The following is a 13,815-nucleotide window of genomic DNA, read 5'->3' as shown; positions in this document are numbered from 1 at the left end:
CAAGTACACGGGAAGCCAAGAAGTGAAAGGGTCTTTGGGCAAAGTGGATTTCAGGTCGAGAATCCTGAGTTCTAGATCCAGCTCTGCCAATAACTAGCTGTGTGGTTTTGAACAAGTGAATCAATCTCTGTGGACTTGTCTGCCTCCATCGGAAAATTAGGAGGCTGGGCAGGATGATCCAGACAATCTTCAAGCTCCCCCTTTTTGGTAGCTGTTTTATTCAATATTCAATCAGTATTTCTTAAGCACTCAGCATACGCAAGATACTATGAATGTGAGATTACATTTTTAGAATTTTAAAGATATTCTTAGATTTAGAGGACCCCAGGAATACTCTTGGGAAAGGAAGCTTTTAAAAAAAGTTGCACTTCCGTACCTGCCAGAGGTGACTTTTGGGAATTGGAGTTTAGTATTTTCTTGCTGGTCCTTCTTATTTTGAAAGTGTTGATTTGACTCTGAATCAGAGGCTTCATTTTGCCAAGGATAACAAAAAGGAACTGGTAATTTTTAGATTGCATAAGTTTGATTTGGGAGGCCATTATTGAGCATAGTACCATGAAATTAGAAATGAAAGATTGTCAAGATTCTCAGGCCTCTCTATCTGTACATCTTTCTGAAATAATTTCTGGCACTTTGACAAATCTATTTGTAAAATAAATAGTATTAACCATATGCCTAATGCCCTGTTCATAAAAAACCAAGTTGATATAAGATATTATATTTCAAATATTACCTGCGTTATGTCCACTCAAAGCTAAATTCAGTCATATGATGACACTGAAGGCAAGAAATTAAAGAGTGAGCTAACAGTGCCATGGTGTCTACAACCCCCATGGCTGTTTTCACTCCCCACACTGAGGATGACCTGCTCAAAATGGATGACTGATCCAGCAGTGGGAGGACCCCACCCTCAGGTCAAAGTCAAGTGACATGACCTTTTAAAGACTGCATCCAATGCAATTGTTTGGAATTATGAATCCAACCCTGAAAATATTGTTATTCAGGAAAAGGATGTTTATAAAATAAGTTTGGGGGGAAAAAGCAACGGAATTTTTCCTTTTTATAGGGTACACTCACACCACTGTATCCTCAAGTCATAATCTTTTTTATTACCTGCCTGTGAGCTGATAATGAAAGGCTGTCTAGCCAGGTCAGACTAGTCCACATTCTGTCTTCTTTGAAAATGTAAACTCTGCATTTTTAATTCCCTTCCTAGAAAACAAGCAGTGTCATAAATATGGCAAAAGTGATAGTAGTCCCCACGGACTTCGTCACAAGTTATGAGGAAGTTAAAAAAAAATTCTAATTAAAAGTTTCCATTAAAATGGCCCATGCATGGTAGAATACTATATTGGCAGGGCATTTGGAAATCGGTGTTTTATTCTGAAATCACAACTGACACATTAAGTCATTGTTAGAAAAAAAAAATGTTTCTAAGTTTATTTATTTTGAGAGTTAGACAGAGGGGGAGTGAGTGGGGGAAGGGCAGAGAGACAGAATCCCAAACAGGCTCTGAGCTGTCAGTGCAGAGCCCCACATGGGGCTCGAACTCACAAACCGTGAGATCATGACTTGAGCCGAGATCAAGACTCGGACGCTTAACCAGCCGAGCCGCCCAGGCATACCCAGAAGATTCTTGAATTTATAAAATAAAAACAAAGATGTTTGCCAGATTTCATTTCTTAGTATTTTTAGATAAATCCAATTTATGATTTTTTTCACTGCCACTCTATGAGGGTCCTGACATTTATGGTACATTGTGACAGTATATTAACAAAGCTGCAATGAAATTATTCAGTTGACATTTGATCTGAGCTGCAGGGAATCTGAACAGTAAGTAGTAGGAATGGCTTTTCCTTGTAACTCTATCACAGATGAACTAACTGAAAACCTTTCTAGGACTTTTGTGACAAGGAATCATAATCACAAAACCATAAGCAGCCTGGAAAGACTAAGTTCTTGATGGGAAACTTGAAAAACTTTTCCTCTTAGTTTGTCCTAGATAAAGAGGTCAAGAGTCACAGAGATCATCGTACTCTATAGTCAAGCTAAAAACCTATCTTCAGTTCTTTCTACATGACCTCACCAAGTAAAGTTGATACAAGTCAAGCCTTTCTAATCACCAGCTTAAGATGGCTATTTAGCCTGTTTTTCTATCAGCAAAATTCTTTGACATATATACTTTTCCCAACGCAACTCATCCACCTTATGAAACAATACTTTCATGGAGTGGCAAAGGTCTGAGTGTTTACACAGGGCTGAGTTTAGCCTGTCATCACTCACTTCTACTAGTCTTCTCAAAGTGCTGATCAGTAACTCCTTGAAGCCTGCCAAAAGGCCATCTCATAAAATGCCCTCTAGCCTTGGTCTGCACTTGTATGCAGAGATGCTGGGCCCCGGATAGTGACGGTCCTCCCAGGTTGCAAACCTGGAGGGACGAGCCCAGTGTTGGGCAATGGGAGAAAAGAGGACCAATAGATCATTGCAGTGTCCTGTGGAAGCAGATAGCAACAGGGAGGCACTCCTGCTTGCATGCCCTCTGCACATGGTAGGCCCTCCAAAAAGGTATGTTGACTCCAGAAGAGAGCCTGTGGATTGAGCAGAGCTCCAGTGAGGCCCGGAAGGGAGAAGACATAGTGATCAGTGGCTGCGAACTAGAACTAGACTCAGATGTAGGGCCCAGGCTCATAGTCAGGACACAAGTCCTAGACAGATTGTAAGAGCCAGGTAGGGAGCCAGATCCAGGTCTCTGGGGGGCGAGTCGCTTGTGAGTTATGGGGATATGGCTATCTTAAGGAAATGAAACAGTCTGTTTTGCTTATTAACTGCATGACCTTAAGCAGGCCACACTCCCTGAATTTCAGGGGTTCTTTTGAGTTTCTTTTATTATTATTTTAATAGATAACAGTGTTATATTAGTTTCAGGTATACAATATAGTGAGTCAACACTTCTGTATATTGCTTAGTGCTCATCACAATAAGGGTACTTTTAATCCACTTCACCTATCTCCCCCATCCCTCCTTCCACCCCCCTCTGGTAACCACCTGTTTGTTTTCTATAGTTAAGAGTCTGGTCTTTTGTTTGTCTCTCTTTTCCTTTGCTCGTTTGTTTTGTTTCTTAAATTCCATATATGAGTGAAATCATATGGTATTTGTCCTTCTCTGACTGACTTATTGCACTTAGCATTATATCCTCTAGCTCCATCCATGTTGTTGCAAATAGTTAAGATTTCAATTTTTTATGGTTAAGTAACATTCCAGTGTGTGTGTGTGTGTGTGTGTGTGTGTACTATATCTTATTTATCCATTCATCTATTGATGGACACTTGAATTACTTCCATATCTTGCCTATTGTAAGTAATGCTGCTATAAACATAGAGGTGCATGTATCTTTTAGAATTAGTGTTTTTGGTAAGTAATCCTTTGCTAATTAGTCCTTTGGGTAAATACTCAGTAGTGGAATTAGTGAATCATATAGTAATTCTGTTTTTAATTTTTTGAGGAACCTCCATACTCTTTTCCACATTGGCTGAACCAGTTTGCATTCCCACTAACCATACCTGAAGATTCCTTTTTCTTCACATCCTCACCAACACCTGTTGTTTCATGTGTTGTCGATTTTAACCATTCTGACAGGTGTGAGGTGATATCTCATTGTGGTTTTGATGTGCATTTGCCTGATGGTAAGTGACGTTGAGCATCTTTTCATGTGTCTGTTGACCATCCTTAGATCTTCTTTGGAGAAATGTCTGTTCATGTCTTCTGCCCAGTTTTTAATTGGATTATTTGTTTTTTGGTGCTGAGTTGTATAAATTCTTTATATATTTTAGATACTAACCCTTTATCAAATATGTCACTTGCAAATATCTTCTCCCATTCAGTAGGACGTCTTTTAGTTTTGTTGATTGTTTCCTTTGCTACAAAGCTTTTAATTTTGATGTAGTCCTGGATTGTTGTTTTTTTAATCTGTAAAACCAGGATAATTATGGTACTTCTTATTATCATTTCTATTTCATCCGGGCCTCACTGGAAGAGAAAACCCATGAGGTATCATGGTTGCACTTTTTCTCTCATGAGCCAGGTAGTCTCTGTCATCTCAAAGTCCCCTCTTGCCTCTTTTCCTCTCCCTACTCCTTTTTTTCTAGCATCTTCTACTTACTCAACTTGTATACAGTCCCTAAGTTTATAGGGTCAGACTTCCAAATTCTTGGAATAGCCATGTCATTGCTGCCACTAGGCTCTGCACACCAGGCCAGAGTGGACTGGCTGGCCTGCTCATCCTTGGTCTGATCACCTGTGGGTTGGGAGAATAGGGTCAGGCTGAGCAATGGAGGCATCAGTTAACATCCTTTACAGAACTATTTGCTGGACTGTGGACACCAAGCAGGGATCCAGTAATGAGAAATAGGTTCTGGGTCAGGGTAGGGCTGGTAGCAAAGTCATCTTGGTATTGAAGCCACTCTGCTACTAACCAGATTCCTTATGTCTCTTGGGCTTCCAACTTAGAATAGAATTGGTCCCTAAGACTTTGTCTGGCTTGAGCTTGTAGATGGAAAGAGCCTAAGTGTGAGCACTAGAAGCAGCAGAAGCAAAGAGCTAGTGCCACTAAATATACTCGTTCCTATGGAAGGTTGTAATTCGTTTTCGAAGTAATCTCTAAGATCCTAACTAAAATGATATGACGTTTAGTTTCCAATACAGATCATGTCATATGCTCATTCTCATACTGTGATCTGTCTATCAAAATGCATTAGATAATACTTGGAAATGTTATCTCGGATGGAACAAGGGGATAACCAAGTCAGAAGGAACGGCACAAGTCACCTGTGTAATCCCCTGTCAAGCACATGACTCTTTTCTCTAGCAATCCTGCTGAGTGGTAATCAGTCATTGGTGGACCCCTCCAAGTGTGGGGGGACTCATTACTAACTCATCAGCTTATTTAGTCTTTAACCAGCCCTCACTACCACCTCTGTCTACACCGAGCCAAAGTCTTGAATAGTCTTTACCCATCAGCCCTCTTTGTGCCACTTGATATGCAAAATAGGCAAATAATAAATAACAATATATTTTATAAGAAGCATAAGAAATAGGAAATAAATCCTTTTCTGCTCAGTTTGCACACAGATAGTAAATGACAACTGTCATAACCCCATGAATTTCATCTTCTTCAAGCTAAGTGTCCTATTTCCTTTTCTTAAAAAAGGTCCCATAGAGGTCCTAACTTCCTGTGATTTATTTCACTGTGATTTGTTTTAACATATTTTAAAACTATATCTTTTTGTCAGAAAGTATTCACAAACACATTTTTTAGTGCTTTTTCTTACTCCATTCTCTCAAAACTCAACAAAAAGGAGCTAAACAGGCTTAATGTTTATCATTTTCATCATGAAGTCATCTTTATAATGAAGACACGACCATTATAAGAAGAAAAAAATAAGAGAAAATAAGAATTGAGGTGTCCAGAAGGGAAAACTTCTCCTCTCCACCAACTAGATAATCAACTGGGAAATGATTTGATTTGACAATAATGCTCTAATTTATATTCAGCTTGCTGGGTTTAACCCCAAATCCCATTTTACCAATCATTCCTACCTGTTCAATCATTATCTCACAGGAAAACTGGGAGAATCAATCAAGCATGTAGAGTTTTGTAAACAAAAGCACAAATTAAAGTGCTTATTGTTTTTCATGTGCAGATTCAGTGACCACTTCTAAGCACACATAAGCCAGTCCTGTGCTCAGCGTCTTTCTGCATGTTTTCCTGTATATGAATATCTCTGGAAGCTAACATTTTTTGCAGGAGAAAACCAAGGCTCCGGGTGATTTGCCTAAGGTCTCCTAACCATAAAGTAGTGACTTCTTTTTCCACCTACCGTGACCATTGCAATTAAAGTGATAGAAGTGTTAGCATTACTGTTATGAATTGATGATATTAATAGTTGTTCCAATACATCACCTCTCAGCACTTTCCCACATGTTAGTGTTACGAACAGCCAAGCCCTTGGAAAAGCTCATTGAACATGCCTGCTGACTCTATGCAGCTGGCTGCCTTGCCTTGCCTGCCCTCTGGTGGAGACAGGGAGAAAGAACAAATGAACCCAGAGCAGACAAGGAGGGACGAGAGCTTCCGGCACCCAGCCTCCCTCTCCTGCCCACCCTCACCCTCACCCCTGTTCTAGCACCTATCCCTTGGGCTGCAGTCAGCTGGATTTCCCACCCTGCCTGAAGCAACCACACCTGTCCAAGCCACTGCACCTGTACATGCTTCTCCTTCTACGCGGAATTCCCTCCCTTCAACCCCCAATTGGCAAAATCCTAGTCCTCCTTCAAGGCCCAGCTCGGATATCACCCCAACTGTGAAGCTGACACACAATAAGAAAGCCCCTCTCCTGGTTCATCTTGGGCATTTTTTTCCATATTTATTATAGCACTGTAATCATCCTGAAATTTCCATGTCTCTCCTCCACTAGACTGAGTTTGAGAACAGAGGTCATGTCCTATTTAGCATTCGGCCAGAGATACTTAATAATGGTTGGTTGGTTGAGTGAATGAATGAATAGTCCTGAATTGGGAGAATCAAGTTAAATAACGGATGTATACCTGTTTGTAAACAGAAGTACAAATTAATGTATTATTTCTATTGCTAATAATAAATAATATTCAGATTCAAGAATATTTCTAAGGGGCCCCAGTAAAAGTATGAAGTCGCTCTCGGTGTTCACCCTGCTTCCACGCTTTGTTTCAGCACTTCTTCCCCAAGACAGAGGGGTGCCTGTGTCATCCTACCACCCCTCAGCCGCCCCCGATCCTTCTAGGCTCCCAATTTGCCACCACCCACCACTCTGCTCACATGTCCTTGTCCTCCATCACTTTGCTGGGACAGCAGTGGGCAATCATCCTGCGCATGCTGGAGTTGAAATTACATACTACAGCAGGAAACGAAACTTTACGTCTCTGACTGAATCATCTTGCTCTTCAGCCCTCATTCCCACTGATGAGTAATTCAGTCTCATCCAACCAAAACAGTTCCTTGGGGCCATATTACTTTAATTACCTCAGAGCCTAAGTTTAGTCAGCTCTGGTTCCTCCTCCCTCTTCCTGCCCTGCCCTCCAAAGTGGCCTAAGTTCTCAGAGGTCAGACTATCACCCTGGCATGAGGATGGGGTGGAGTGGGGTGGGGACATTCATGTCTGGTCCTTGTGCTGGTTAGTCCAGCCTCTCCTGTCTGAGTATCCTGCACTGGTACCTTCTTGGCCTGTCATTGTGAAATCATGACCTTCTGTGGCCTCATCTTTCCAACCCCAGGCTGACTCCAGGCCACGGTTTACCTAGCACTTCTGATTTCACACAGGCAGGCAGGGGGTCCTGGGTGCCCAGATGCCTGGTGGCCGTGGACCAGGGGCACTGGGGGCCTGTCTCAGGTCCATTGGCCCAGATTCCCTCACCCATTTCTCTCTCTCAGGCACCAGCCAAGAGCAGAGCTTCTCTAAGAGACCTTCAGTTCTGGGTTTCATCCCCAAGAACAGGAGAAAATCCTTTCCCAGCTGGAATTCACCATAATTTATCTGGGTGTTTCTACCCACCCCTAGATTCAACCCAGGAGGAAAACATGGATGCTCATGCCTGAGCATGTCCCTACCCCTTGTCCAGAGCTTCCTTCCAGCAGTTGGAAGGGTTTTCTGTTTTCCTTTCTGTCTGGCAGGAACCACTCTCCTATCAAATCCTTCTCAGTCCCTTGGATATTTCACCTTTTCTTCTGTGGAGCAACCCATCTCAGCTTTATGGCCCAGTGCTCACATAAACAGGGTCTTTGGGGTAACAATACACAGGAAATATTACCAAAAATGTCCTGCTATATGTCGCTAGTGTATGTGCCTTCCCAGAAGAAACAATAGCACATCCCGCATAAAACTAAAGTACCGAAAAATGACGTGGCTGGGGTGGGGGTGGATTCTAGACACCAGAAGAATGGCAGAACTGTCTTTAGTTCTCTGACCCTCATGCATCGCCTCAGAGAAAACTGCCCTCTCTTATGTGGGAACGAGGGCCCCCAGTAGGCAGGGTGTGCCATGCGAAGCCACCAGTAAAGCAAACAGACAAAGTCTGGGGAAAATAAAGACTTCTCCCACGTAGGTTTGTCAAATTTGATTCTGCCTTGCTAAGCAACTCCACCCCTTCCCGCCCCGTGTTCCGTGCGGTCCTGCACCACACTATGTGCTAAGAGATCCTGCCATTAAATGGCTGGATTATAAACCAAAACTTGCATATTGGCAATCACGCGATCGTCCAGGCACCGCCAAAAGCCCCTGCGTAAAACGGTTAAAATCTCCCTCCTTGTTTGTCGTCGGGGGGGGGGGGGTGGCGTTTGCGGGTGCTGCCTTGCTGTTCTGTGGCTGCCACGTGGCCCGGTGGGAGCAAGCGTGTCCCCTCGCCGGCAGGACGGGACGGCGCCGCTGTGGATCGCATCGCAGATGGGCCATAGCGAGGTGGTGAGGGTGATGCTGTTGCGCGGAGCCGACCGGGACGCCGCCCGCAACGTGAGTCAGAGTCACAGCTGCGGCACGGGGTGGAGGAGGGGGGTTTCGGGGGGGCGGGAGGGGGGGGGAGTGTATGCACCGAAGCTCCAAAATTCAACTCAGCCTGGACGTGCGGAGAAATCGCGCCTTCATTTTGTCTGTAACTCGGCTGGATTTTTCTCCCAACCTCCACCGGCTCTTTAGCAGGAAAACAAAGTAAATGTCTGAATCAGCTGAAATTTAGCTAGTGCTGCCCAGTCTCTCTAAAAGAAACATGTTTAATCTTCGGAGCTCCTCCTCCACCTAAGCTGAGTCCCTGGAGCATGCGGCAGGTAGGAGCCAGGGCCTCGGGCTGTCTTTGGCAGTGTGTGTCCCTAGCGGCTGCGCGTGCGCCTGTCGCTGCGCCCCCTGCTGGCCCGGGACCACAGTGTAGCCGGGGACGCAGGCGCAGTGGCTGGCGGTGCTCCTGGGTCTCCACCTCACCCAGCTTCCCCAGCTGCGGACCCCTGCACCACACCCCCCGTTGGCCTCCACCTAGCCAATGCTAAAGTTATACCTAAGTCTGCCTAGTTGGGCCCACAGCAGGCCCTGTTGCCCATAGGAACTGAGGGCAGCTTGGGGAGCCCCTGCTACCTGACCACACTGTGCTATTCGCTTTTTGGCTTTGGTTGGTTTGGTTTGGTTTTTCAGTGTCTGGCCTTTTTTCCTTAGTATTACCCTTGCTAATGTGACCCACTCCCCTCTCCCAAGTCTGAGTCCAGAAAAGGGAAAAGACACATTCCTGACCACTCTTTCTCTTCCTCTCTTTCTCCCTCCCACTCTTTCTCTGGGCCCCACATCTCTGAAGCCAGAGAAGAAAAATCTTCTAATCTCATTTTCTTTTTTCCTGGTTCCAGCTAAACCCTTAGAGCAGGCTGGGGTATTTCCTTTATTATAGGAGAATTCTGGGCGCTGAATCCTCCAAATACAGCAACTGATATGTAAAAGCAGGAGAAAAAGGAATTTGGAAAATCTCTTTCCAGGTCAAAAAGTGATGACAGAAGCTGAATATAAATTTTTGAACTTGTTTTTGCATTTCTTTTTAACATATTTCAATCTGTCCCCTTCCTACTCCACACCCACTCACCCCAACCCCCACAAGACCCCTAGGGCACACTAGAGCAAGGTTGTACGTAAGAGAAGGCAAAAAGAAAAGCACATTTAAAATTTAAAACAGTAAATATAGTTCAACAATTATTTAAATCATTACAAAGTGTGTAGCAGTGATTTCTGCTAAGTCATAAACTGCAGTCTATGGATCTTTGGTCCATCTGTGTCCTAAAATATATTCTCGATGTTCCCTTGCCCTTTACCCAGTGTTCTAAGGGACAGGAAGGGTATGAATTCCCAAGTGGCAGGGTTCTAAGATAATAAGCCACATACTTTGTTTAGCATTCTTTCATGTTAAAGAATTATAGCATGCTAAATTCATGCTAAACATGAAAGAATTCATTCTTTCATTAACTGCTTAATATGCTCTAAAATGATCCTAGATTAAGAGACTTGGCCGGATCGTACTTTAGTTTACACCTTTCGTCTGTTCTGATAAGCATATTCCCGGTTCTCAACTAACATGTAGTTCTTAGCCAACACACACATATCTTAATAACCAACTTTTATTTTCTGCTTTGTTAAGGATGGTACCACAGCATTGCTAAAAGCAGCCAACAAAGGGTATAACGATGTTATAAAGGAGTTGCTAAAATTCTCACCCACCCTTGGCATTCTGAAGGTAAGACTTAACGAGAAATTTTACCAATCTGGGAAAGAGAGGCTAGAAATTAAGAAGCCCATAGCTGAGGACTGTAGCAGAATCTGAGTATAATTCACATGGTTAGTTGCAGTCTTGGAAGAACTTCCCAACAGTTTATTTTGGAGATTCGTAGGCACTGGTTGAAATGAAAAGGTGGTAAGAAGAGTGAACCAGAGTCTGTTAGTACTTAGTTTTACAGGAAAAAAAAAAATTAGTAGCAATGAAATCGCTAACTTGGAAAGTAAACTATATTGATACATATCTTTCATTGGACTAAAATCTTCCACAAGTCATGAAACACATAATGTGTGTCCCACAAAATATGGGGGACAGGTGCTCCTGTTCCTTCCCTTCATTATCTGGAATGAAGAACCACATTGTTTCCTTAGATGAAATAAAATAAGTCGCAGATATCTGGACACCTCAAAGAACGTGCCATTTTGAAGAGCTGGGTCTGCCGGGAAGTAGAGCCCTAAAACTCTTTTTTAAATTTTAATCATTTGAGACTAAGATATTTCTAAATTAGAATATATACCAGGGGTTGGCAATCTTTTCCAATAAAGGGCCAGGTAGTAAAATACTATAGGCTTCACGGGCCATACAGTCTCTTGGAACTGTTCAAGTCTACTATTGTAGCATGAAAGTCATGGGGACAAAGGATGGCTGCCTCCCACTAACCCTTTATTTATGGACATTGTATTCCTGGGATTTCATACTTTCATGTAGTATTCTTCTTTTAAATCTTTTCAATTTCAGCTTGCCAGAACACAGAAAAACAAGCGGCAGGCTAGAATCGGCCCACGGGCTGTAGTTTGCGAGCCCCCAGTATACACTTCTGTTCTCTTAAATGGAGGACAGAATCTGTTCTAAACTTGGGACAGTGGCCTAGCACTTTTGGGGAATGTACCCTCAGTGTTTATGGATGTATAAAAAGTCTACCTGCCCTTGAATGATCCTAAATGCCTTTTGGACTCTGTATCTGATGTCAACATATTTACTCTCTATTCTTGCTACCAGCTGATACTGGTCTGCTGTTATCAGAATGCTGGCCCCTCCTACTGTCCCAAAGAGCAACTTCTAATCTTCCATGAACTTGGAAACCAGAAAGCTGCACTCATTAAAATTGTTTATAAAGTAAGAATAAATAATCTATGAAAGTGAACTCTCTGTGAATAAAAGAAATGAGCTTCAGAAATGGGCTTTGCAATATCTAGTCTTGTTTCAAAGAGCTCTTTTTTGGCTTGGTATTTTATTCCTAACCATGTTGCAAACAGATGAAGTTGACAGGTTGGTTAAGATTCAGATGGGTCTAATGTTACCAGACAAGTAAGTTGTCCCACGTGTTATAAAAACAGACATGACGCTTTGGAAAGGAAAATGCTACTTTGCTGGAATTTTCCTATGGGTATGATATTTTATTCTTTCATGAAATACGGAAATGGTTCATTATTATTATAGTAAATAGCTATTGTGGAAACTAAACTTGCATTTAGATGCTATTTGTAGACATATGCACCTTCTGGAACAGATGTCATGTGACTATCCATCATTCCTATATTAGATTTGTTACATTCTCTTCCTCTCTCCCCCCAGAATCTGGCTCCATACTGCACATAGATGCTGTCTTCTATTTGCAGTAAATTTCATAAAATGTCAGCCACCTATCCAGTAGGCCCTTCTGTGCTCAAAAATGCTCCAACTCAGGGCTTGGGGGTTTCCTCGCCCCACATAGGCTCCCCTATAACTCCGCAGCGGTACTCCTACCTGCTGAGTGAGTGGGGTGCATGTAGCCGGGCTGACAAGTCGGCCTGTTTGCTTGCCAGCCATTTCTCCAGTCTAGACGGAACATACACAGAAACTGTATATACTGTCCTTGAAGGGGGAAAAAAAAAGAAGATGAAGGTTTGACATAGCATTGTTTTTCCTGCAGCAAATTCTAATGTCTTTAAAACTGACAGACTGATCATGAGGTCACATGCACCCTGGGCCAGATTCTTGTTTCACTTGGAAAAAAACGTTGGCAGTGTTTATACTGACTGTCTGCTGTGTACCTGAGGACACTGTATTAGGTGCTGACGTGCCTTTGAAAGGGAATGTAAGGAAGAGTAAAGCTCTGACATTAGTCTCATCACTCAGGCTGGTTTATGATGAAAGCCAAGCTCAGTGCTGATGGCTGTAAGCTCACTCCTGACACACACTGTTGTTCTCTCTTAGAATGGGACATCGGCCCTCCATGCTGCGGTGCTCAGTGGGAATATTAAAACAGTTGCACTGCTCCTGGAAGCCGGAGCAGACCCAGCCCTGAGAAACAAGGTACTCACCTTATCTTACCTACCTTAAAACTCCTTTGGGCACCTCTACAAAGAGATAAGGCAGTTTCTACCTAAGCCAAGATAATCACTCATGTGCACCCTGGGCCAGATTTCTCGTTTCACTTGGGAAAAAACATTGGCAGTATTTATACTGACCGTCTGCTGTGAACCTGAGGACACTGTTTTAGATGCTGATGTGCCTTTGAAAGGGAACATAAGGGAAAGGAAGAGAAGGGCTCCACCTCTAGTCTCCTCACTCAGGCTGGCCCCAGTCCCTCTTGTTATATCTCGGCACAGTAAGGGCGTGCAAGGCTATCAGCAGATATGAATGACCAGTGCATTTGGACCCAGAGAATTATGCTAAAAACCCTATATTGTCAATGGTGATGAGCCAATAATGGTGCAGACTCCCAGGACAGGGTGAGGGCAGTAGCTGTGGGGAGTAGAGTTATGGGGTTCTATCTCAAAGAGGTGTCCTAAACACATCGAAGTTCCAGTAGTTTAGTGCTATTCTGAATAAGTTGGACGTTCATACCTTGAGAACTGCTTGTGCTTTGCTTGGAGAATAGAGGAGAAAGGGGAAAATTCGCTCTTGTACTGTTAATGGGACTTTGTGCCGCTGTTGCAAAACCACCCCGTGTTTTCTATAGCCCCAACTCCTTAGTTTACGATTAGGTCAAATGTGGAGGTGGGAAGATGCCCAAGACCCATAGAGAAAATGATTATCATTGCATTTTTTCCCACTCAGCATCTGCAATAGCCATCAAATGTAGAGCCTAGGGGGAGGAGAGTAGCCTGGGGAAGTCTTGAGAAAACACTAAAGTATGAACTTTTAGGGGCGCCTGGGTAGCTCAGTAGGTTAAGCGTCCCACTCTTAATTTCAGCTCAGGTCATGATCTCAGGGTTCATGAAATCAAGCCCTGAGTCGGGCTCTGCGCTGATGTCAGCAAGAAGAATCCCTGCTTGGGGTTCTCTGTCCCTCTCTCTCTGCCCCTCCCCCTGTGCACACACTCACTCTCTCTCAAAATAAATATAAATAAGCTTAAAAAAAATAAAATACAAACTTTCAAAGGCAGAAGTGGGCATGGTGCTTATTGATAGAAGAAGGTATGAAAAGCAATTTTCACTTTCTACTTACGTACTATTTGAGTTTTTATAAGCATCTATTTCTCTGTTAATTTCTTTAATAATT

General features: G+C 43.1%; 1 protein-coding gene across 5 annotated transcripts in view; it reads left to right on the top strand.

Annotated features, from left to right (window-relative positions):
• Window positions 1-13,815, top strand: part of ANKRD29 (ankyrin repeat domain 29) — a 54,939-nt gene that overhangs the window by 34,273 nt on the left and 6,851 nt on the right. For all 5 annotated transcript variants that reach the window (XM_043558459.1, XM_043558460.1, XM_043558462.1 and 2 more), the window contains 3 exons: window positions 8,442-8,540; window positions 10,195-10,290; window positions 12,526-12,624. In XM_043558459.1, coding sequence (XP_043414394.1) covers window positions 8,442-8,540; window positions 10,195-10,290; window positions 12,526-12,624 — 294 coding nt within the window. The remainder of the gene's footprint in view (window positions 1-8,441; window positions 8,541-10,194; window positions 10,291-12,525; window positions 12,625-13,815) is intronic.

Source organism: Prionailurus bengalensis, chromosome D3, assembly GCF_016509475.1.
Source record: "Prionailurus bengalensis isolate Pbe53 chromosome D3, Fcat_Pben_1.1_paternal_pri, whole genome shotgun sequence".
Lineage (NCBI taxonomy): Eukaryota > Metazoa > Chordata > Mammalia > Carnivora > Felidae > Prionailurus > Prionailurus bengalensis.
Note: the sequence above shows the minus strand (reverse complement) of the source record. Positions and strands in the feature narration are given on the sequence as shown.